Consider the following 24,454-nt stretch of genomic DNA (forward strand, 5'->3'; position numbering starts at 1 on the left):
AGAGGATAAAATATTGGATGAAGATGTGAAGAACATTTACAGCAAAACCTGAAAATGTTTTCCATACCTGCAGCTCATGTTTAATTGTACAAAAACTTAGAGAAAGATATATATATATATATATTTTTTTTTTATTAATACTGAACAAATATTAGTATTTACAAGCTCCTCACTTTTCTTCTTCCAAGTCCTCGAGGCCTTCACAGGTTTGCAAGTAAAAAGAGTCACTGTCAATCTCTTTGTTTCAACCCCAAATCCTCTTCAAGTATCATCAAAGTCAGCCATGCTGCCCCTGCTGCTGCTGCCGCCATCATTGTCATTTGCCACCAGGACTTCTCTGTTCTCGTAAGTCCAGAAGCCATTGAGGTCAATCAGGATGCTGACCACTGTGTCGCCCTGACAGCTGTTCACCAGATCCTGGAGCGTGATCTTGTAGGGGTCTTTAGGTTTCACCATGTCAAAGATCTCATCCTGAGGAGAGATTCAAATGTTCAGAAACATCACCCACAGCCATTACTGCCACATAACGTGGTGCTTGTCTGTGATATACCTTTACATCCTGGAAGGAGACCGGCTCCTGCCCGTGCAGCTTAATCTGCTCCTGGATGGCCTGAAGAACAAGAAAAACTTGCTGAATAATGATGAAGAAGAACGGATGAATGAAAACATGTTGGTGAATCAATGCCGTTGATCTTGCACCAGCCGCTGTGTGACGTGTGAAGCGTGTGCAGCTGATACCCTGAAGAAGTAGTTGAGGGAGAAGACGTTGAGGTGTCCTTGATTCTCCATGTCCAAAAGTTTAAAGATGTACTGTAAAGCTGCTGGCTCCTTCCTGTTCTCCAGGGCCAGAACAAAGTCTAAATAGGTCTTATAGTCCTGGAAAACAGAAGGAAGTTGGACAAATATTCAAATATTTCAATCATACAACTGACTTGTGAAGTTTTGCCCACTGGCATGTTGGATTTTGGAGCCAGAAATGACATTAACGATGCTCCAAAAAGGAACCAACACCACAAACATGGCGAAGCGGTCCAGTTCAGTGATGAACTGACAAAATGACAACAGAGTAAAAACAGCAATTCAAATGCTCTCCAAATGTGTTTAATATGAAACAATTTTATATAAAATGATTATCACGACATTTTTAACTTCCAGCAGTCAACTCACATCGACCTTTTTACTTTTACGTGTGCTGAAAAGCACCAGTGGAGGGAATCTTCTCTACTGTGAAGTTGGGTATTTAAACGTCGCAGTTGTGGCCAGTAGAGTAGATTTACAGCAACAGAGGGTGTCACTTGATTTTGACCCTATAATTCTCAGTGTGTGTAATGTGTGTCAGCTGGCTGAGGAGGTCACACTGAGCTGAGCTGAAGATTTAATCTATTTGCTCAAAGATGCATCAGAAAGCCCTTACAGTCCCCAGAGCTCACCAACAAAAACATCTCTACCACAGCTGTCAGTACTGTAGCAGTTAATGTTATGGACTGTACCATTTCTCCCTCATATGTGAGGCACTCCTGAAACACTCTGTCCAAAAACACTGAGGTGAGAGTGGCCGTGCCATAACGTGAAAGCTCCTCTTTGCTCAGCATGCCGTTGTGGTCCTTATCCAGGTTCAGGTACTGGCCTGCATAGTTAAAAAATACATGTGAAATACATATGAAAGTCTTTCAGCAGCATTCCATGAGATATAGGAGAATACCAAACCCATTGGTATTCTCCTGCTGTGCAGATGTGTACAGATGTTTTCTCACCGTAGACCCGGAGAGCCGATGGGGCTGAGAACCAGTTGGACTCCTGACTCTCTTTAGACAACTCCTCATCTCTCAGCTGGGAACAGAGAAAGGAGAAGAAAGATGACATCAATAAGAGGAAGAGTTGCTTAGGATCAGGTGTGCCATGAAAAACAGGACTGAGGAATGTGGAAAAAAAAAACTGCATTGATTTACATGAAATAATGAAAAAACTGAATATCCTTCTGGGAGACTCCCAAAATATATTCCCATATTTGTTTTTAAAAAATCCTGGTTTGGCATCTTTCACTAACACAATCGACTTCCAGTGATGAATAAAAAACAAAAACAAACAAACAAACAAACAAAAAAAAAAAACATACCTCCAACAAGTCATCCAGAAAACTGCAGGCCAAGATGTCTTGGATTTTAATCTTTCCTGCAAAAATAAGAGAAATTTTAAAAACACTTGCACAGTAAAGCCACAAATATTACGTGTGATAACCAACATCTGCATTTTCTAAACTTTTCTACAACGTGAACATCATCTGCACACTGGAAAAAATGGAAAATGAGCACCAAAAGATGCTTTTTCCCCCTTATCTCTTGCCTCTTAAAATTGTTATTTAACATGCAAAGCTGCAGTTAGTCAAAGCCCTTACAGTGATCACCGAAGCCCAGGTCCAGAAATTAGGATAAACAAACTAACTTTAAACTCTGAACAGATTCATACCAGAAAAGCTGGTCAGTTAGGCCAATCAGCACTGAGTATGTTCACCCTGAAGTTAAGCGTATTCATGGGAAATCTGGTTCCTGCATGATGTTCAGTAATATTTGAGATTCAAAGTGGGATTCAGTCTCACCTGTTCGGAGGGGGTCGAGGAAGAAAAAGAACTTGCGGACAGCGGTGCAAACGTAGAAAGAGTAGAAGGACTTCTCCAAGCCGTCCAGCTGAGGTAGAGTGGGGATCAGCTCCAGGATGTAGTTCTCCAGATCCTACACAGAATGAGAAGTGTTACCATTTTGCTGCTTTTGGATTTTCACTGGGGATAAAACTTGTTTTATTTATTTTTTTAATCACTTGAGCTAAACTTACAGACTCTCTGAGGTATCCCTGTCCTGCCACATCATACAGACTTAGGCCTATCCGGGTCTGATGCAGCCACACTAGATGCAGATGTGAAAGAACAGAAAAGGGGTACACAAGGATAAGTCAGAACTTTTAACTTTCTAATTTGCAAGATTTTTCCAGTATTCTTTAGTTCTAATAACATAAGTGCAGAAGACATCCACAGGAATTTTTCAGGGCTGAAAGATAGTCACACTCTAAAGCCAAGATCATGTTTTTTTCAATAACTTTAAGCATTAAGATCTTGGGATATGCCATAGTTTCAACAGCAAAACTGCGGCAAAATAATGTATATGGCGTAGAGTAACAGAAACGATGATTGGGACCCTGGATGTTTGATCAGTTTTCTCTTACGTTACTGTAAAAATCTCTAAAAAAAGTGAAATTTTTAATGTCGTATAGGTGGTCGGTGAAAAGAAGTTGTATACAGCAGGCTCATCTTTTAGCCATGATTCTGACACACCAGCCGCCACTCTGGAAACTAACCAAAACAAAACTGTATAAAAAACAAAAACTCAAAACAAAATAAAACAGGGAAACAATCAGAAAATATAAAGTTATTGTAACTTTGATTAGAACTTGAATGGACAGATCAGAAGGAATGCAACACAAACTGCAAGAGAATGTAAAAGTTTCTGTGAGCGGACGCAAAAGTAGCATTTTAAAAATAATAATTCATTGGGATTGTTTAGGGGGCTCAGTAGAGACAAGGCAGAAGAAAAAAGACAAATGAAGGTTCGGACCTTTCCTCATGACGTAGTTGAAGAACTGCATGATGGAGATCCGGCCGTAAGGGTCATTGTGCAGCAGCTTGGCATAAACTCTGGCTGTGAAGAATTTTCTAAAAGAAAGAAGAGAAAAAGATTTAAAAAATATTTACATATTAATGACCTCACATCAAAATCCAGTTTCTCTTAACCCAATCTTTCTACTTCATGCTCTGAGCGAGATCACATAAAAGGTCACTCTTCTTTTGCACAGAATCGACTGATTAAATGACGCCTACTCCAATCAGAGGAACAGGTGATAAAGGCTAAAATAAAACATCAAAAGGCAACACTGATGCTCCATATAAGGCAAGAGAAAAATAATCTTGAATATGCTTAATTCACTCATCCAATTACAGGGCCTCAAAAGAGTACTGTGTTGTTATTTTTCATCACTACCTCCCTGAGTTGGGGGAGTGGGTAATTTGCACACCTGCTGCCCTCCTTGGACCTGGTAGCCATTTCTCAGGCTTCCTCTACAGAATCGAACTCTGATTCTCCATAACCCATGAACACCATAGTAGGCATATAAAGCAGCATCAAAATTTGATTGGGCAAACAATCAAGATGTGGGCACCACAGAGGGCCAGTAATCAGCTCAAAGTTATCTAGAGTCACCAAAGTGGCCGGGGCACCCCTGGAGGGACACCCTGCCCTAGTTTTGGGTCTGATAAATGCGCCCACACCTGTAGGATCATTGTTCGCAATCAAAGGAACCATAACTGCATGTGCTTAGACCTCCACGGCTTAATCTTGACACAAGCACAGGCTACTAGCAGAACCAACCATGTAGCTCCTTGGGCAACACCCAGACGGGACACTTGCATTGGGGGCTACTGGGCCCTCAAGCCCAGATGGGTCTGACGAGGGTGAGGCCTTTAGACGCAGCCTTCTGGACCAGCCCCAGTGCCTGCGGTTGGGGCGATACACGACCCAGAGCGTGGGAGGGTTTGAAAAACTGTGTTTGTCAGAAGGCCCCTGTCAGCTGCACGGGAGCAGAGTGGACTGCCTCCCTGTGATGGAGTCGTAGGACAGCTAGGACTCCATTTGGGGCAGCAACTCTTCCCTAACCTGGAGTAGGCACTCCACTCTTTTCTGGCTGAGAACCATGGCCTCAGATTTAGAGGTGCTAATTCTCATATCTGCCTCTTCACGCTCGGTTTCGAACCACTGCAGCGGAACCTGGAGGCCAACACCTGAAACCAACAGGACCGCATCATCCAGAAAACGCAGAGATGAGATTCTGAGGTCACCATGGCGCAAACCTTCCACCACTTGGCTACACCTATAAATTATGCCCATAAAAATTATGAACAGAATCGGTGAAAAAGGGCAGCCCTGGTGGAGGGTGGACCCTCGTTGGTGGTCAGATCAAAGTGAAATTCTTTTTACTGATTTAATAATAATTTATTTAGACTGATCAGTTTTCTAATCTGTGTTCTGTTAGCTGTAATTCAAGCAGTGTAAAACAGACTCGGCTGCAGTTTGGAGCCAAGCACTTGTTCTCACTCACTTGCACTTGGTCCCGGCCTTTTCCCCCACCTGCAGGTAGGCTTCGTAGTTAATCATGGCCTCCTCTCCGCTCAGTGGAGGCACCTGGTGCTTATCGAGCAGAAACCACAAATTCTAGAGGAAGATAAGACAAAATAAAAGCACAACATGTAAAAACACTCTCTCTGTACAGAAGAAGAGATGATATATTTGCGTGCGTGTTACCTGCAGTTCCTCGTTATCGAGCAGCTCTCTGCTCTTCCTCTGGAGGAAGACCGCTCTGGATTCCTCTCTTAGTTTCTGAAGCAATACTTCATCTTCTGCTGGTAGCTGCAGAATAATTAAGTTATCACCATTTCTGCATCTACAATATCATACCACACTTTTCGGGCAACTATGCACAAGTTAAATGATCCTACAGTAGTTATCATCATCATCCCCTTTCTTACTGTGGCTTCTGCAACCTTCTTTTTGGTTTTATTGTACTCTGACAAATGGGGTCTGAAATCTATTAAGAGCTACTTTAGCTCTATTATCTTTCTGTTAGGATGTGTTAAAAAAGTAGAGAAATGATGAGAGGTTACTTCTGTCTTTTCTTCTTAAGTACATTTTAGCATTACTTTAGGTTCAGACAGAGATACTGAAATGTTCCTGTAGTTCATGATGCATCTTTTAGGTGGAATATTTAGATTATAGGTTAATTCAAAATGTGCATTTCACTGCTTTGGTTTATTCTAAAATTGTCCTGGAGACAGTTCACCTCAAAATTGAAATCCATTGTCACACAGTAGTAAAGTCATGAATTTTTTTTTTGGTAGTTACCAGTCAGAAGGGCAGTTAACATCACATCACTCCAATCCCTGCTTCTCTACAGGCCCTCTGTCCATTTTAAAACAGATTTTTTTTTTATTAGGTAGCAAAAGTGTTGACCCAGTTCTCTACCTTAGATCCTCAGATGGGCCCTCCTGGCTTTTTGAAGTCGAGGCTTGTTTTTGGCCCTAAGATTTTTCAGCTTTCTGTTTGACTTTTAGCTTTAACTCATCTGGCAAAGCTCTCTGTATAGTCTGTTTTTAAAATGGCCAATATTATTATATCACTGTACAGAAGAAAGTACAGATTTACCCATTTGACCACTCTTCGTGGCAGAATTGGTAGAGTTAATTTAAACTGGTCAGTTTCCTGGCATGGAAACGGCCTTTTCCAGATGATGATCACTAAGGAGAAGTTCACAGGTCTTGGCCTTGCCAAGTTAGAAGACACTGTAGTACCTTCAGCACCACGTACTGAAATATTTATTAAGTGAGTTTATGTAAACTTCTGACCACGGCTGTATGGGAGCTGTAACATTTGCGTCTGGTTGGCGGATGTAGACAGTAGAGAGAAAATAGTTCCTAACTGAAAATGCTCACAGCGAGGTTTTCGGGCTTCTCTAAAGAGACGCTAACTTTCTCATATATATTATTACTGAACTGATCCTGTACCCTGTAGTAGAACCTTGGGATGGTCCTGTAGGAGTTTCCGCTGTCGCTTCCGCCCTTCCACTCGCTGTAATACTTGGAGAACAGCTCCGTTTCTTCTGCTTTCTTTTCCTCTTCGCTCTTCTCGTCTTTGCCGGAAAAAAATAAAACAAAATTTTAAATCAGATTCTTGGTTAACCGATTACAGATCGATAGCGTAAATTCAAGTTAGCCAGCTAACACAGTTTACATTGTTTTACCTCTTTTGGAGTTTGCTAACCTCCTCTTCAGAATATCGGCCCAGTGAGGCCGCTGTTCTCTGGCCATTTCTGCCCTGGAGACAATCTAACAACAAGATTTATTCTTTTTTTTAATCACAAAGGTCCACTTAAAGGGAAAAAAGTAGCCCAGCTACCCAAACAACATCAGATGCCTGTAAACGAAACTGTGCTTCCGGTCGGAGCTTTCAAATTAAAAGAATAACGAGAAAGAAAGGAAAATGAACGTTGCTCACAAGTTAATCACTAAATAAATAAATGCAGTTAAATCAAGATTAAGATTAAAGATAAATAAAACATAAACAAATAAAATAAAAAATAGAGCAATCCTTCTCAATAGTCCACAACCTTCCTTATCTTCTCATGGTGCTACTATTTAAATTGAGTCCTAAAAAATAGGCTTGGAGTGCATTTTTTTATTTCTTGCATTAGTACTATTTTACAGTTTTGGTATACTTTGATATGTAATATAATAAAAAGTATCTATGATATATTTGTATAAAATGTAATATAAAAGTAATGTGAGGTATGCTCTGAAGAGAAGAGGAATGAAAGTAGAGGCAAGACAGAATACGTGTGTGTGAATGAGAGGGAGGACGGTGTAACAGTGATGCTGCAAGGAGCAGAGGTAGTGAAGGTGGATGAGTTTAAATACCTGGGGTCAACCATCCAAAGCAGCAGACAGAGCACAAGAAAGATGAAGAAGAGAGTGCAGGCAGGATGGAGAGGGTGGAGATGAGCACCGGGGGTAATTTATGCTGAAGCTGAAGATGTTAAGAATTTTATTGGGAGTGACTAGGATGGATAAGAGTAGAAATATTTATAAACTGAGCAGTTTGGAGACAAAGAGATGAGAGGCTAAGATGGTTTGGACATGTGCAGAGGAGGGGGTTAGTGGATATGTTGGACAAATAATGTTGAAAACGAAGTTGCCAGGCAGGAGGGAAAGACTACAGAGAAGATTCATGGATGTAGTGAAGGAAGACATGTTGGTGTGACAGAGGAGGATGGACGGGATAGATGGAGGAAGATGATCCACTGTGACGACCACTAAAGAGCAGCTTAAAGAAGAAGACATATAATATAAGAGTGTACAATGCAAGTTATTTTGAGAAATAATTCATATTTTTTGTATTTTTAGTGTGATCGTACGGTTTTAGTCTGTATTACTATTACTAAGCAGATGAATTGGATTTGATTTGTTTGAAAAGTCCTATATAAATGAAGCACTGACTTTATCTGTGATTAAAAGCATATATTAAGTATATAGTTTAGAGGACAGTCGCAAGAGATGAACCAACTTCTTATTATAATAAAAAGGAGCGATTTAACTCACATCAGCTCCTGGACAGAGTGCAGTCATCACAAGGATAAAAGCAGCAGGACAAAGGTTAGATAATTTACCTGTATATCTTATCAGAATAAATGCTGTATGAAATTATTCTGATGATAAGTTTTACTCCTTTATTTTGAAAAACTAGACAACGACGTTGTCTAACGTTGATGACGTCAGGCTGCGCGACTCCAGTCATACCTTCTTGCTGGTGTGTTTTGTAGGTGAAAATAACCTGAATGAGTTACTCAGGCGGGACACTGAGGCGGTCTGTGAGGCGCATTTATAGTTCTGTAGTTATGAAGATTTGTAAAGGAAACGAGAGCGTGAGAGAGGCTTTAAATGACGCGTAGAAACAGGAAGGTGAGCTTCTGGTGTCATTCTGCAGCCTCACAACATGTGTCAGCTTAGTTTGTGTGAGGAATAGAAGTTTAAATCCAAACAAGGATTACAGCTGATGTGGTCCTAAATCATTCACTGTAGTCATACAAACATGGGCTCTACCTTCATACTGAAAGCCAGAACATGTCTGAAGTCCTCACAGCTACTTCTCCACCAAGGAAGTCCAGCTTTCTCCACCTTAAAGCCACCCCAGGCTCGCTCTCTGTGCACCAGAGACCTCAGCCTCACCCTGGGTGTCAGACAGACACACAGGAGCAGCAGTGGACAGACTGAAGGACAAGGTGGGGTTAAAAAAACCATCAACAGACGGGGTGAAGATGATGGTCCAGTGAATGGAAGACGAGATAAGAGGTCTGCTCCTTGGCAAAGGCCTGTCGTCCCCAAATCTGTGTTTGCTGCTGGGACGGCAAAGAGGACGGCAGAAATGCTGAGGAGAAAGGCACCTCTGGTCTGTGAGGATGAGGAGGAGCCTGAATGGAGGACAGCCAGGGGAGCAGGTGAGACATGCAGACAACCATCAGATTAACTTCAGACTCATTTAACCATCTTAAGATCTCACAAGGTCTGCGTGGAAATGTGTTTCAATGATAGTTTGGGTGTTTTATAGGTAGGCTGCAGCCTCCTGAGCGGCCGCTCCCTCCCGCTGAGTGGAAGAAGGTGAAGGAGTCTCAGGGAAATCCGCCTCGCTTTGAAATCCAAATGATGAATGTGCTCTTCACTTCTGGGGCTGAGCTGAATGTTGCCAAGTAAGCAGAGGACAAGAGTGTCTCTTATTTTTGTCCAAATGAGGATTAAGTGTGATATTTTGTTTAGCCCTAGGGTGTTTAACAAGATACTGACTCTGGATGGTTCTCCGTGGCCTCCAGTAAAACTGTGAGGAACCTTGGAGACATTTTAGATCAGGATGGATCAGTCTTTGTTCTAAAAACTTCCTGTAAAGCCTTCATTTGACCAGAACGCTGCAGCAATGACTAGAATAGATTGGCTTGTCTTCACTGGCTCCCTATTGAATCCAGAATTTCATTTAAAATCCTCGTCTTCAGGTCGTTGCTGACTTTTGTAGCCACAGAAACCGGCACACTGCCCTACAAGCTGTTACTGCAATACCTGACGCTGTGCGTGAGCGGCGGCCATGACGATGAGGTGTTTGACGTCTATGACATCATGCGGGGGAGCTTCCCTTCTCTGGACACAGGAGCTTCCAGTCTTTTTATCAAAGCCTTCAGCCGGACAGCGAGGTGGAGGGAGGCGCTCGACCTCCTGCATGAGCTTAAGAAGGTGAGCAGCTTTTTTGAAAAGAAAATTAAACTCGTAAAAAGTATTTCAGTCAGAACACACACACATTTGAAGTTTGATTTATTACAGCAGCAGAATGCTGTTAAAATTTGGCGACTAGGGTCAGAATAAACATCCCCCCCGGAGCCTGTGGGTGGATGCTGGGGTTGTAATAGTTTAGACATATCTTCATACCTGAACAAAGCCACTGGGTCCCCACTTAGTTGCGGGGTACCTCAGGGTTCTATATTGGGTCCCATTCTCCTGTTTTCAAATATGCTGCTCTTGGGTTCCATTTTTGAAAAGCATCCTTTCATTGCTTTTCAGATGAGCTGCAGATGTAGCTGCCTGTACAAACCAAACAACTATGTTTCTATTCAGGCTCTGTTGAACTGACTTAGAGATGTTCAGTGATTATGGGTGGAGATAAAGTTCCCCAACCTGAACAAAGCCACTTTTTTTATTTGGGCAACCCAAATTTTTAGATGGGCACAACCACACCATCAATCTTTTAGTTTCTTACTGTCACGCAGTTGCAGGGAACCTTGTGATTGGTGCGATTTTTGACTCTACTTTTAAATTTGATTAGCCGTATTGTTAAGATTAGCTGCTTTTGAATTAAGGCTTCTCAGTAAGGTGAAGGTCTACCTCCCTCCATGTGACTTTGAGAGAACAATTCATGCCTTTATTATTTCTATTGTGATTCTTTGGCTTTAATCAGTTGTTGCTTTGTTGCCTGCAGGCTGTACAGGCTGTACAAAATACAGCAGCTGGTCTTCTGGCAGGCGTGATAACAGCATACTGACCTGCCTACACTGGCTTCCAGTCTCTCTCAGGATCAAGCTCAGAATTTTATTACTTGTTTTTGAGAGTCTCAAGGGTTTGGCGCCACCCTACTTAACTAAACTTTTATAGCCCTACGCTCCTACCAGTGCCTTGAGGTCTACAAACCAGCTGCTCTTTGACGTTCCTAGTTGCAGGCTCAACCACACCAGTGGGGGCTCCTAATCTTTGAAACAACCTTCTCTTTCACATAAGAGCTGCCCAGTCAGTCTTATTATATTGTTTTTTTTATTTGATGATTTTATTTGTAATCACAGTTTGTTTTTTTTATTGTGCATGTTAGTGTATATCTATTGTTGATTTATTGAATTATTTATATAAATTTTGTATTGCCTGTACAGCATTTCAGTCAGCTGGGGTAGTTTGCAGGTGAAACATGCACACTCACACTTTGCTCCTTCATTAATCAATTCAATCATCATCTGATTTTTATTGTCTAACAGGTCTTTAACCCATCACCACGCAACTATGGTGATGTCATTGCAGCGGCAGTGCTGCATGGCGAAGCAAGCACTGCCTGGGCTCTTTACGATGAGTTAGTCGAAAATGGACTGAGTCCTTACCAGGAGACATGGGAAGTTCTATTTAAAGGAGCGAGTAAAGAGGAAGGAGGAGAAGGAACGACGGCCATGTCACAGGCTGAACAGCAGGAGAGGCTCATGGAAATTCTGCTGCACATGAGAAATAACCAGATCTACCCCCAGCAGAGCCTCGCCAGCAGCATCAAGAACTGGTTTGAGAGGTAGGACTGTGATAGAGGTACACATGCTTGCAAAAAAAAAAAAAGAAAAAAATTTTTAAGACATGATTTGGTTCCTTAAATTCTGTTCTGAAAGTTTCTTTTATATCAAACATCCAGCACCATTTAGGTGATTTAGGTTGTTGCTCTTTGCTCTTGTACATTTCATTGCAAAGCGACATTTGTCCCAAAGACTAACCTCATCATATTGAACATAATCACTCATCACTCTGATATTTCCATCTACTCCTTCCCAACTTCAGCCTAACAGGACAGGAATGGACAGGAAGCTGGACGACCGCCACCCCAAAGTAATGAAACCGCTTCTGGAATCAGCCTGAAGTTTGTATATCTACCTCCCTTACGATAGTGTGTGTCATTTATATGTGTGTGTGTGTGTGTCTGTGTGTTAAGGGGAGTGTGTAGGAGTTGCGGATCAGAGCTGGAGTCCATCCAGCTGACTGCTGAGGAATACCAGCAGCTGAAGGACAGAGTGATGGCCGACATCATTCAGGGACAAGATGTTTTCAAAAAGACCACTCCAGAGGTAAACACACATGTACACAGAGGGACCTTAAACTTTCATTTATCATTGTTTATTTTGATATTTAAGTCACAAACCAACAGCTATAACATCAAGTATCAGCTTGAAACAAGACAATTAAAACATGCAGTAAGAGCAAGCTTGTACAAAAAAATCCAGTCTGCCATCGCTAGAGGGAGTAGTGCTGCTGCCAGTTACCGACCTTCCGATTGGTAGATGACCCATTCGACCTCCTGAACCTTTAGAAACGTGTCAAAAACTAGAGCCCATTAAAATTTGGGAAATATGGGAAGGAGGGACGAGGCTGTGCAGTTCCTCTTAAAGAGGAACTCCTGGTTGCCCTACCTATCACATATAGGTAACGGGAATTGTAACAGGAATTAGATTTTTTTTATTTATTTATTTTTTTTATAGGAAACAGATGGAAGATGAAGGCTGTAAAATAAACCTCGTTAACAAAATCTGTGGACATTTTGCCTAAATGAGCGCCCTGCAGTCATAGTTTTTGCCTTTCTTGAAAATGTTGTCTCTCTTTTCTTTTGTTCTCTTCTTCCTCTCCCTCTCCCCCTCCTCTTCCTTGTTCTTTTCCTCTCCTCTCAGGCACTTTACTTTGTTTTTCTTTCACTTTTGTTTACTCTCTTCCCCCCTCTTTTCTTCCTTGTCTTAGTTTTTCTAAGTAGAAAACACATCATATTACTGTAATACACAAAATTTGTGTGTGTGTCTGTGCTTGTTTGCAAACTAAACAATAAGGAGACCATCTCAGACCCCTGAAAGTCCTTATCTATATCAGATATGCTCTAACGGTGCCTCGTTCAGTTCCATACTTAGTGTAAATGTAATTCTCAACTCATTCATTCACTGTTGGTCAAAGTAATTTTGCACACCACTGACAGCACTGTTAACTATGTGCATTAACCCTGTGGTTCTCTTCTATGCCACAAAGATCCATAGAAACATTAACAATCAGTTTATTGAATGCATAATTAGTCTTGAATGCAGTATGTGTGGTAAGCCATATTCAAACAGCTCATACTAGAAAACATCACAAACAGCATGCACAGATTATTTACTTATATTTGAGTCTGTTGAATTTAGTAATTACTTTGCACTTGCAGTCCATTAAATATAACCACCAGTCACGTGATACTTTCGAGTAATGATTCAAACATTGTGTTAACTTTGTGAACAATCAGAATATCGCCATGTACAATCAGGAAAAAAAAAAGGTTTTCCAGACTAAAATATTGAGAGTAGACTTTCATGGTGCACTAGTTTTTCCAGCTGTTTCTTGGTACTTCTGCTAGATGGCGTCATTGTTACACTGGTTTGCGTATCAGGCTGGCAGAGTGAGCTGCTCAAACAGCTGCTTTCATTCTTTAGATGAAGGAATAGATCTGCTTTTCATAAATTTTAGGTGCAGTGTCTGTTCTTCTAATTCAGAGACTTTATTGATTTATTTATCTAAGCTGGGATGTATGACTCAGATTTTTAATAATTTAATAAGGAGGATACGGCCCTGTTGTCACTGCCGTCCTTTGTGATGTTCTGGGATTTGCAGTCTGTTGTTTTTTTAAATGGGATAATACTATCAGCTGGCATAGAGACACAGCCAGTCATCCAGAAGCTCTAGTTTCCATTCCTGATTTATAGATAAGAATTACATTAGATTATGTGAAACTTAAGTCACAGCAGTATTCTGGGTTTTATGCTGTAAATGTGGCTAAAATCAGACTCCAGACAATCACAAGGGCCATCCTGCTACACAGAAGCAAACACAGGCCGCTAAAGTCAGTGTTTACACTTTGATTTATAAGTTAATATGCAGGAGAAACCAATTAATTAATGGGGGTAAGGATAAAGAGCCAGCTTTGACAGTGGCAGCTGTCATTGAACAGAGGTGTGTTCGTGCGGGTACTAATTAATACTCATTAATTAGTATTCCTCTGAAAATGGTCAGGTACAAGGACTGGATGAAAATTAGTGAAAAAGCAGAAAATGTCCAAAGAAAAACTTTGAAAGACCTTCAGGAAGCCCGGAGAACTATTGCTCAAGGTCGCTTTAAAAAATTATAAGAGAGATTGGCTCCTCGAAGCAGAATATAAAGAAATGAGGGGTGACTCGAGACTTTTGCACAGTAGTCTGTTGGCCAGGTGAGGGACAGAAGTTGCAGGAGGTTGCATCTAAAAAAAGAAAACTAAAAAAAAACTATAAAAATCCAAATTTTTTATCTGATGTAGGTTCATGTGAAAATGGCCCAAATTAGAACACAAAAGATCAGATTCCATGTGGTTTGTGCTGTTCACACTGTTATGAAATGAGTCACATGCAAGCCAGAAATATAAGTGGTCCACTTTTGTCTACAGAGCAAATTAATCATTCGAAATGTGAAGCAAAGATTAAAGGAGATTATTTAAGTCGCAAACTGTGCAAAAGCTGAAGAATAAAAATGCTGTAGGTTTAATTAGGGGGACATTTGTAGTGGAGCAGACCACTTTGCACAGGTCATGTTCATTATATGCAAAATGAGGATTTGGAGGATCTGGACTGGTCTTCCACTTTATTTCAGGGGAAGTTGGGAGGAAGATTTACATATTTACACAGCCTGTTAGCTTAGATTGGCTTGTATGTTGTTTAAATAAGTTGAACAAACACTGGAAAATAACTGAGGTTGCACTTTAAAGCAAGATGATTTAACTATTTAAAAATAGTATTAATTTCCCCTCAGTTTTCACATGAACTAAACTAATAATGTGGTGATCTTTAGAGGAGATAGGTGGAACCTGTTACCTGTGAACAGAGCCTGCATGGACATTTCCCTGCTGTCTTTGTGCTTAGAGCACATGAATTTCTCGGCAACTAAGTAAATGAGCCCGTTTTCCCGTGAATTTATTTGTTTAAGGGAGATGTTTATTTTGCTGCTTTGTGTGAAAAGTTTTCCATGAAACATGACATGAAAATAAGATCATTTACTTGCTTTGAGTATGTAAATGATCAGCTATTCATGTCATGGTTTTATTTCATTGCAAATATGTAAGACAGACAACAGCAGATACACCACACACGGTGTTCTATCTTTTTTGTTGTGCATGCATATGTGCAGTATACCACAGCACAAGCTTTTCACTGGATTGGAATGTACTCCTTTTTTTAATAATGCAATTAAAATAAACATAAAACAAGGTTATTTAAGAGAAACAGCAACACCAGCAATATGTAGTTAATAATGCAACATATTTAATTTATTAAGATAGGGCTTGCTTTGCACATGTTCCTGTATGTGTTTTTTTTTTGGCTGTCTGTTATAGTTGGTTCAATTAAGGGAATTTCCAGCATGTGGAGGGCGATGTGAAAGTGGCCCACAGCTACCTCCTGTTAAGCAGACAGACAGTTTAAATGGGCTTTTTTTTAAAATTCCCCTTTCAAGGCAATTTATTTCAAGGGCAAACAGAATGCTTCAGACAAGAGTTAAGCAACTCACGAAGAAAGGAAAGGGTGAGAGGAAGGGTATCAGTGCAAAGGGGAAGAAGGGCAGCACTTTCTCTCTGTCTGTATGTAGTGATAACTACAGTTTTTGCACTACTGAAAAGTTAAAAAAAAAGGGGTGCTGTGAATAAACTCAGAATGCAATAACCCTGTTTTTAATTGCCCATAGGTGTCAGTGTGAGTGCAAATGGTTGTCTGTCTCTGTGACATATTGGCGTACCCCGCCTCTCTCCCTATGACAGCTGCGACAGGCTTTCAAAGTTAACAAAGTTAACCTGGCGAGACCACCACAGTAACTTATTCTGAATACATAACCTGGTTCAGAGCAGGTAATATGTATACACTCATGGCTGCTTCATTAGTTACACCTTGCTAGTGCCAGATTGGACCCCCTTTTGCCGTCACAACTGCCTTCATTCTTAGAACAGATCAATGAGGTCCTGGAAACATTCCTCAGAGATTTTGGTCCATATTGACTTGACAGCACAGTTGCTGCAGATTTGCTGGGTGCACATCCATGATGTGAATCTCCTGTTCCACCACATCCCAAAGGTGCTTTATTTGAATGAAATTTGATGACTGTAGAGGCCATTTGAGTACAGTGAACTCACTGTTATAATAAAAGAACCAGTTTGAGATGATTGGAGATTTGGGACATGGTGTGTTATCCTTTTGAAAGTAGGCATCAGAAGATGGGTACACTGTTGTCACAAAGGGATGGACTCAGGTAGGCTGTGTCGTTTAAATGATGCTCAGTTGATACTAAGGGGCCCAGATTGTGCCAAGAAAATATCCCCGACACCACAAGCAGCTTGAACAGTTGATACAAGGCAGATGGATCCGTGCTTTCATGTTGTTTATGACAAATTTTGACCCTACCATCTAAATGTTGCAGCAGAAATGAAGACTCATCAGACAAGAAAATGATTTTCCAGTTCAATTTTGGTGAGCCCGTGCTGATTGTCGCCTCAGTTTCCTGTTCTTGCCTGAGAAGAGTGACACCCGGTGTGCTCTTCTGCTGCTGTAGCCCATCTGCTTCAAGGTTCAACATGTTGGCTGTAACGAGTAGTTCTTTGAGTTACTGTTGCTTTCCTATCAGCTTGCAGCAGTCTGGCTATTCTGGCCTCTGACCCCTGGCATCAACAAGGCATTTTCACCCAGAAAACTGCCACTCAGTGGATCTTTCCTCTTTTTCAGACCAGTCTCTGTAAACCATAGAGATGGTTGTGTGGGAAAATCCAAGCAGTTTCTAAAATCCTCAGACCAACAAACATTCAAAGTAATTTATGTCACCTTTCTTCCCCATTCTGGTGCTCAGTGTGAATTTCAACAGGCCTGGCTGATTAGATATTTGTGTTAGTGAGCAGTTGAACAGATATAAACTGGCTACTGAGCATTAGAAGTTAGAGACAATGAAATACAGTTTCAATCCCCCCTTGCATCAGTTTTGATGAAATAAAGGTCCCCCAAAAATCTAAAACCAATTACATGTGTGGATATGTGATGATGTGTTCTGACTATAGTAACCTCTAATATAATGTGAAACTGCAGTCTAGACTGTTTTATACAAAACCAGGTTGTTTGCATCAGTATAGCACTGTGAAATAAGTTGCAGGGGCATGCTCTCAATGCTATCAATGCCTTCTTTGTTGCTTTTTTTTTTTTGGCTCTTCGTGAGAAGTTTGGTCTGGATCTTTACTGCAGAGCCATGCTGTTGGACTATGCAGAATTTGGTTTGCTGAGATATGCACTCTACATAAGCGCAGATCTTTTCATCTACAATATTTATTTGATGCATAAGTAGATGCAAAAGGTACACCCACATGAAAATGCGAAGGGGGGATGATGACAAGTATTAAAAGTGAGATAAACTGAACTCAGCCGAAAGTTCTTTGAAGTTGTGTTTGAGCTGAAGTTGATAGATTTCATTATTTGCACATGACACGGCTCGGTGGTAATGTTGTTGGATACGTTTACTGTACCCTGTTGTGCTTTGTGTAATAATGGTGGTACTTAAGTGGTACTGTAAGCTAATGTATGCCTGCATGTGTCCGCAGCAGCACAGTGAGCTGGTTTCACATGTCAGCTCTGGGAAGTCCCTGGATAATTATGCTGGACTTTGTCTTTCTCTCTTTTTCTACTCTCATTCTCAGCTTCAGCTCTTCTGTAGCTTTAATTTATTGCATTTTTTTCCCCCTCAACCAAACATTTGCTGCAGAATGAATTGTGTGTATTCCTGGTGTATTTACGCAGTGTAAGTAAATTAGAGCAGCAATAAGAATGCAGTTTTTTTTTTGTTTTTTAAATCATCAAGATCACATTTCCATGAGAGGAAGAAAAAAAATAAACAAAACATGTCTACGGTCTCATTTTAATGTGAGTCCATGATACTGTGCATGCCGCCAAGATTCAAGTCCAGGGGAATTCACAGCAGCCTATTTCCATATTTCTGTTATCGAAAAGTGAAAGCACTAACAGGTTCCCATGCAGCTTCAGAGCAGCTTTCCTGTTATGGTACAAAGCTGTTTTTTTTTAATTATGACCAAAGTAATGCTCCCTGTAACAAGAATAAAATTTGGTCCAAAATTTGATTTTTGCCTTTCTGGACCATCCCCTGTGGTCTGCATGCTTGACTGTTGAAGGGCACAAAAAAAACTAAAAAAATCACATTTTGGGTATCTTTCGATTTCTGTGTAGTAAAGAGCTCACGAAGAGGTGACAATCACATTTGTCTGAGTCCTTTTAAAAGTGTCCTACAAGGTAACAAACGTGATTATCCATTATTGATTTTTTAGCATTAATTGAATAAGTAATTAAACTTAATGTTAACACAGTCGACTCGTACTCGCGTTGCCAGCTGGCACTCTGCCATCTGCCTTCTGGGAAGAAAAGACCAGGTTGATTTATTACTGGCAGGCCTGTGATCAGTTGGTGAGAAAATCAGCCAACCATCAGATAAGCGAGCTCCCAGGTGGAGCTCAGATACACTTTGACTCAGGAGCAAACTAACCTTCCTCAGACTTTTTCTGCAGAGCTTTGTTTCCAATTGATAATTTGAACAAGTGAGTACCGCACATTTTCAGTACTCAGCTGGTCAAATTATCAATTGGAAACAACATGCAAAAATGAACAAGCGTTTTGCTACATAACATAGACTGTATGTAAAAGATGGATGTAGCCATTCTGATGCCATCCGTTGGTCTGTTGCTGTTTTGTTTTTGTTTTGACCGTGTTTGTAGAAGAGGTTACCAGCTAACACTAGCAACCCTGCCATAAACTGTTTTGGTGCATCACACAGTTACAGTTACCTGGTTACAGTTACAGTTACCTGGCAATTAGTTTGAAGTAATAAAATATGAGAAATAAAATACTCTTGGATAAGCTTTAAGTACAAACAACTGCACAGCAAGCCATCATTAATTAATTTGTTTCATTAAAATAGTGACCATCAGTGTCAGCACCCACCTGTCACTCAAAACAGCCACGGCCATAATAAGGCATCACTTTAAGCCTTAATACAATTTAAATGGGTGAGTTAGGCTTGAGTCATCCTTCATTTCTTTATATTTACTTAAGAAAATGGGAAATAGGTGCAGCAATTTATTGAAACATGTATATGAGGTAAAACTTGAGTTTGTACCCGTCTAACCAGCTTGAAAGTCAATATTTTTATGACCACCTTTATTCTTCAACACAACCTGAACTCTCTCAGGCAGCTTCCTTGTCTTTTCTCCCTGTTTCCCTTCCTTAAGAGTGGCTTGCTGACAATCACCCTTCGACTGAGACCATCACTGCACAGCCTTCAGTGAACAGTAGATCAAGTAAAGGGCCAGATCTATCTCTCAGCTCCTGTGTCAGGTCTTCTTTCTTAAGGACATGACAATGAGATAATTGCTCATGCTGTAGTCCACTTTCCTCAAAATTTTAAGCACACACTTGACACCATGCTGAGGTGCAGAAACATTTGTTTTGTTTTTGCCTGTCAAACTGTGTTAACTTTGGCATTTTTCATAGATTCAGCTAAAGAAATGGGAACAATTGAATTTGATGCCTTTTAATACTTGAATGATTCTTAGGTCAGTGCTAAATGGCTTAACAAACTAAAAACATTCTTCTGAAATGGTCAGGTAAAAAGGCTGGACTGAAAATGAGTGAAAAAACAGCCAATGTCCAAAGAAAACCATTGACAGGCCTTCAGAAAGGAGAACTATTGCTCAAGACCACATGAACATCTGTGTCCTTGGAAACAAAACATGGAGAAATAAGGGGTGACTCAAGACATTTGCACAATACTGTATATAAATGTTCATCAGCTGTATATCTTTATGAATGGTGACATTAGATACAGAAATAACTATTTTTTTGTACTACACTGTAAATATGTTTATTTTCTTTGTAAAGTTGCACATTTTAATCTGAGGATTGACTCACTTTTAGAATCAGTCTCTAGTGGTCATTAGAGGAACTCCAGTTTTTGCCATTGGCGTCATGTTTTTCTTCTGAAGGTTGCAGCTTTGTGCCCAAAAGTGTTCAGACATCTTGATATTTCTGACTATCAGAAGCCAAAACAATGAGAATCGGTGTAAGCTGTTATTCATTCATTAGAAAGCTTCTTTCAGCCACTCCCTTATTCCTTGTTCTTATGTCATTGTGTAATGGGCTTTTGTATATACTTAAAATGTGCAAGTCAACAACTGGAGCCTGTTCCTTCCTATTTTGCCGAACTGTAATTTTTTTTAGTGTCCTTTTATGGGATGCAAATATTGCCCCACACCATGTCCAGACTTATATATCTTAACATACATTAGCACGACACTCAGGGTCCTCAAAGGACAATCCTGGTGACTCCAAGGATCCCAGCAGCCCATCAGCAGGTCAGATTTATTACTTATTCAGTGAAGTATCTCTTCATCTACGGGGCAAATGGGAACAAAGGTTGGTGCAGACAGTCTTAAGCCATAGAGGAAGTGTGCTATGGTAAAACCCTGACAGTTTATCTTTGTATAGTAGATAGTCTATTTTCAGCTTTGTCACATTTTCTTAACCTGTGTGCATCACTTTATTTATAAATACTCCTCCACTGACTGTTATTTTCCTACATCTCTCTTTCTCTGTCCTTTCTCTCTGTTTGTGTGTCTATTTAGGAGCTGCAGCGGTTCAAGTTGTTTGTGAAGAGGAAGCCGGCCTTTGATGTGGTTGTAGATGGGCTTAATGTTGCAAATATCAACAAGGACAAAAGCAAGCAGTCGGAGACGGTGAGAAAATGCACTGGTGCACATACCTAAAAAGTGTGTGATGCAGATCTTTTTCACAGGGTCTAGCTTGTGTGTAAGTTTGCTCTATCTGCAAGCACTCACACAGAGTTTTACAGTTTAGATTTTAGTGGTTTCGTCCTACATGCACATCTGTCCAACTCAGGGGCTTTTCTGCCAGTCACACAATGACTAAACCTTCAGTGTGTGTGTTTGAATGTGTACGTAGGAGAGCACGTAAAACTGCCCAGTACCTGATTTTAACAGTGACTGGACTACTTGTCAGTCTGCCTACATCTGTCTATCAGGATGTGTGAGTGTGTGACTGCTTATTCTGCCCCAATTTTCTCACATGTGTGGCTAAAAATCAAAAGAAAGTGCAGAATGATGAGCCTGTTTCCTTATCTAGTCATCTAGTTTGTGGGAAAGGTAAAAAACCTATGAAAATAAATGCAAAAGTCATCAAAATTTACATCAGGGCACGTTATTCAAATGTACAAAGAAAATCAGAGGACAGCGGTACAGCTGAAATATGATTGTACCTGCTGAATACACTATCCAGAGGATTACATGTGTGCATACATGCTAGCAGCTCTGTGAGGCCGAGCTGAAAGAAGCTCAGCCTCAGATACGAATGGCTGCAAATGGATAAAAACTTACTTGTAGCTGAGAGGTTTGCTGGACAAGGATTTGGGGCAAAACAGTGCGCTGTGTATTTGTATCAGTTCGTGCATCTGAAACTGTTCAATAAACACTTTTCAGACATAGTTTGGACAGATATTGCAGACAATGAGGTAAAATAAACACTGGAAATATTGGAAAGTTCAGTTCTTGCATTTTTGTGGACGACCAGAATTCTTAGTGTGCGTCTTTGGCCATCTTTTCCCCTGCTGGATAGATTCTGCAATCTCCATACAGGAATTTCCCGACATCTGTGAATGCTTATATTGATGCAGGGCCTGTTCTCTCAATGATATATTCAAAACTGCAGGGAAAAAGTAGCCAGAAATGCACAGGAGGAATCTGTAGCACTTAACGGGCCAATCATAATACCTGGGGCAGCATCTACGTGGCGTGTAGTTGCATTTCCAGGGAGGTGCACATCAGGTTACAGTGTAGGTTTTCAGAAGGGTCTGCAGTTACAGAATACCTATGGTGTAGACTATTTTTTTTTTTTTATAATTCTTGTTTTATTGTTGGGCAGCACAACATGGTGGTTAGCACTGTTGCCTCACAGCAAGTGCTACACCACCTTGCTGGGGCCTTTCTGTGTGGAGTTTTCATGTTCTCCCCGTGCCTGCGTGGATTCTCTCTGGGTACTCCCACATTCCAAAGACATGCAGTTAATGAGGTTAGGTTAATTAAAAGCATGTGCAAGACTAGTTACTTTTTAAATTGTTCCAGTGACATCATAGAATGTGGCTTCATGGTTTTGTTTTTAGCATTTAAGCCAGTGCATTCCTTTTTCTTGCAGACTGCTTCCCTGCATGCAGCCTAAGCTATCTCAAACATGATTGGTCAGTGCTACTCAGCCTAGAAGTAGAAAGCTTCCAGTAACACAAGATCTTGTCCATTGGCTACCAGTTCTTTTAGGACCTGCACTGCCAGCTTTAGCAGATGCAAAAAAACAAAAAACCCCTAAAACTTCTTGTATTCATGAAGGATCATCTGCTTGCATCCTAGACCAGATCCGGGCAGACATTTGAGTAATTACTATATTAATGTTCTGGTTTTGAAAGTGAATATAAAGAAAGGCGTGTGTGTGTGTGTGTGTGTGTGTGTGTGTGTGCGTGTGCGTGTGTGTGTGTGTGTGTGTGTGTGTGTGTGTGCGTGTGTGTGCGTGTGCGTGTGTGTGTTTCAGCTGCTGGCGGTGGTGTTAGAGCTTGTCGAGCGTCAGGGCCTGACTGTCCTGGTGCTGGGAAGGAAACACATGCTACGGCCCTCAAGATCCTGGGACAGACAAAACATGAACCTCATCCAGCAAAAGGCCCATTGTTTCTTTACTGACAACATGTGAGTGTCTGGCGATGATGATAATACAAAAAGAACAGCGTGGAATATGTTCCATAGAACCGACAGGAAAGCAGTACTGGGAAGGTTACAGACTATTAGTTACTCTGTAAAACTGTAATCAGCAACTATTTTTACTGCTTCAAAGACCTTCAGCATGCACTGGGTGGTTAGTAGCCAGAATGAGCGTCAGCACCTCCAAGTTTGAGACTTTTGTTCTCTTCCAGAAAATGGTGGATCACTCCTCCTTCTGGGTTGGGGACAGAGTTTGTTTTTCAGGTATCTCAGGATCTTTGTCCATGATGATGGGAAGGTGGATCATGAGGTGTGCTGACAGATTGCGGGTATTATGTCAGATTGTCATGGTGAAAAGAGAGCTGATCCAGAAGGGAAATCTTTTGATTTCTCAGTTTTTTTGGCATCCTAACCATCATCTATGGTTGATGTAGTGTTCCAAAGAATGAGGTTGCCAATTTTTTTTTTCCCTAGGGAAGTTTTGTCCCTTGGGTGTCTGTCAGCCTTAGAGATGGGGTGAGAAGCTTGGACTGGTACTGCTGCTCCTTTGTGCTGATAGGAACCAGTTGAGTTAGTTTTGGCATCTAACTAGGATACCCCCCTCTATGTCTAATACAGTAAACCATAACACAGGCTGAATTCATATGTAGAACTGTTTATTTTCAGTATTTTAAGAGAGTCTGCTCGTACATCTGCTTTTCAGTTCGGAGGATGACCCCTTCCTGTTGTACGCCACTCTGCATTCTGGGAACCACTGTCGGTTTGTGAGCAGGGACCTGATGAGGGATCACAAGGCCTGTCTGCCAGATGGAGCCACCAGGCGGCTCTTCTTCAAGTGGCAGAGAGGCCACCAGCTGGTGGTGGACGGGTATGTCGCAGCAGGCAGGAGGGTTCGATTTCAGGTGAGGAATGAGGGAGAAGCCAGATAATTACGCTCAAAGAAGGAACCATGCCAACTTTAACCGTGCTTGTTTTTTTTAAATCAGAGTATTCCCAGCTATGACACGATCATCCAGACCTCAGGAGGAGACTCATGGCACATCCCCTATGACAACGCAGAGGACAGGAGCACCTATGAAGTGCCACAACAGTGGCTGTGTCTCAACAAAAACCACTGAGGACACTTTTTTTTTTTTTTTTTTTTTACAGTTTGGGATAAGAAACATGGGTATTGAAGGCTTTTGATAAAACTGTGGACCTGTAAATAAATATTTACCATCCCTGAATTGTCTGTACTTTTCATTAAAATATGGTTTAACATTAGCTTATGGATACTTGGACAAGATGTAATTTTTGTAATTTTGCCTATGTACACCTCTAATTGACTACAACTGGTAGTTTCTATTTGCTAGGATAGAAAGGGTTTGTTTGGCATCACTCATTGGACTGACCAATACTCAGAACAATGGGAAAGTCCTAGGAACTCAGTTAAGATCTAAGAAAGCGAATTGTAGATTTACATAAGTTGGGAAGGTCTCTTAGATATTTGTCTTGAATGTACAAATCCGGTGGTGTATTGCCTAAAAATACAATATCAAAACTATAGTTTATCTCAAAGCCTAATATTTTAATTTGAGTTGCTGCTAGCTGTGCCCGAAACGTTATAGTATTGTATTAAAAGTCATTCGGGAGCTTTCTCTACTGTGCGGACTCTACCTTTCCTTTAATTATTTTTAACAGTGTATGAATGGTAGAGAAGA

The 24,454-nt window shown here is 40.8% G+C and overlaps 2 protein-coding genes across 2 annotated transcripts; one reads left to right on the top strand and one right to left on the bottom strand.

The window, feature by feature from the left end:
• Nucleotides 1–160: 160 nt before the first annotated feature.
• Nucleotides 161–7,027, bottom strand: ppp2r3c (protein phosphatase 2, regulatory subunit B'', gamma). The gene is made up of 13 exons (XM_030718565.1): nucleotides 6,838–7,027; nucleotides 6,602–6,726; nucleotides 5,346–5,450; nucleotides 5,143–5,255; nucleotides 3,606–3,703; nucleotides 2,830–2,900; nucleotides 2,597–2,729; nucleotides 2,117–2,172; nucleotides 1,755–1,830; nucleotides 1,491–1,627; nucleotides 739–876; nucleotides 551–610; nucleotides 161–471 (listed from the first exon to the last, which is right to left on the bottom strand). Exons 1-13 carry the CDS (start codon nucleotides 6,902–6,904, stop codon nucleotides 262–264), a joined length of 1,389 nt encoding a protein of 462 aa, XP_030574425.1. The 5' UTR covers nucleotides 6,905–7,027; the 3' UTR covers nucleotides 161–261.
• A 1,341-nt stretch (nucleotides 7,028–8,368) lies between these two features.
• Nucleotides 8,369–23,904, top strand: prorp (protein only RNase P catalytic subunit). The gene is made up of 10 exons (XM_030718563.1): nucleotides 8,369–9,087; nucleotides 9,198–9,336; nucleotides 9,634–9,868; nucleotides 11,152–11,450; nucleotides 11,711–11,758; nucleotides 11,862–11,994; nucleotides 20,622–20,732; nucleotides 22,591–22,742; nucleotides 23,458–23,656; nucleotides 23,741–23,904. The coding sequence occupies exons 1-10, from the start codon at nucleotides 8,682–8,684 to the stop codon at nucleotides 23,870–23,872; spliced, it is 1,854 nt and encodes a 617-aa protein (XP_030574423.1). The 5' UTR covers nucleotides 8,369–8,681; the 3' UTR covers nucleotides 23,873–23,904.
• The last annotated feature ends 550 nt before the right edge of the window (nucleotides 23,905–24,454 follow it).

This window comes from Archocentrus centrarchus, chromosome 22 (genome assembly GCF_007364275.1).
Source record: "Archocentrus centrarchus isolate MPI-CPG fArcCen1 chromosome 22, fArcCen1, whole genome shotgun sequence".
NCBI classification, from domain to species: domain Eukaryota; kingdom Metazoa; phylum Chordata; class Actinopteri; order Cichliformes; family Cichlidae; genus Archocentrus; species Archocentrus centrarchus.

Coding starts and splice junctions, on each gene's coding strand:
- ppp2r3c (XM_030718565.1), bottom strand. CDS start 6,904: ATGGCCAGAGAACAGCGGCCTCACTGGGCCGATATTCTGAAGAGGAGG. Junction 5,256..5,345: donor TCGATAACGAGGAACTGCAG/GTAACACGCACG, acceptor ATCTTCCTCTAG/AATTTGTGGTTTCTGCTCGA. Junction 472..550: donor TCTCCTTCCAGGATGTAAAG/GTATATCACAGA, acceptor ATCTCTCCTCAG/GATGAGATCTTTGACATGGT.
- prorp (XM_030718563.1), top strand. CDS start 8,682: ATGGGCTCTACCTTCATACTGAAAGCCAGAACATGTCTGAAGTCCTCA. Junction 9,869..11,151: donor TCCTGCATGAGCTTAAGAAG/GTGAGCAGCTTT, acceptor ATTGTCTAACAG/GTCTTTAACCCATCACCACG. Junction 11,759..11,861: donor TGGACGACCGCCACCCCAAA/GTAATGAAACCG, acceptor CTGTGTGTTAAG/GGGAGTGTGTAGGAGTTGCG.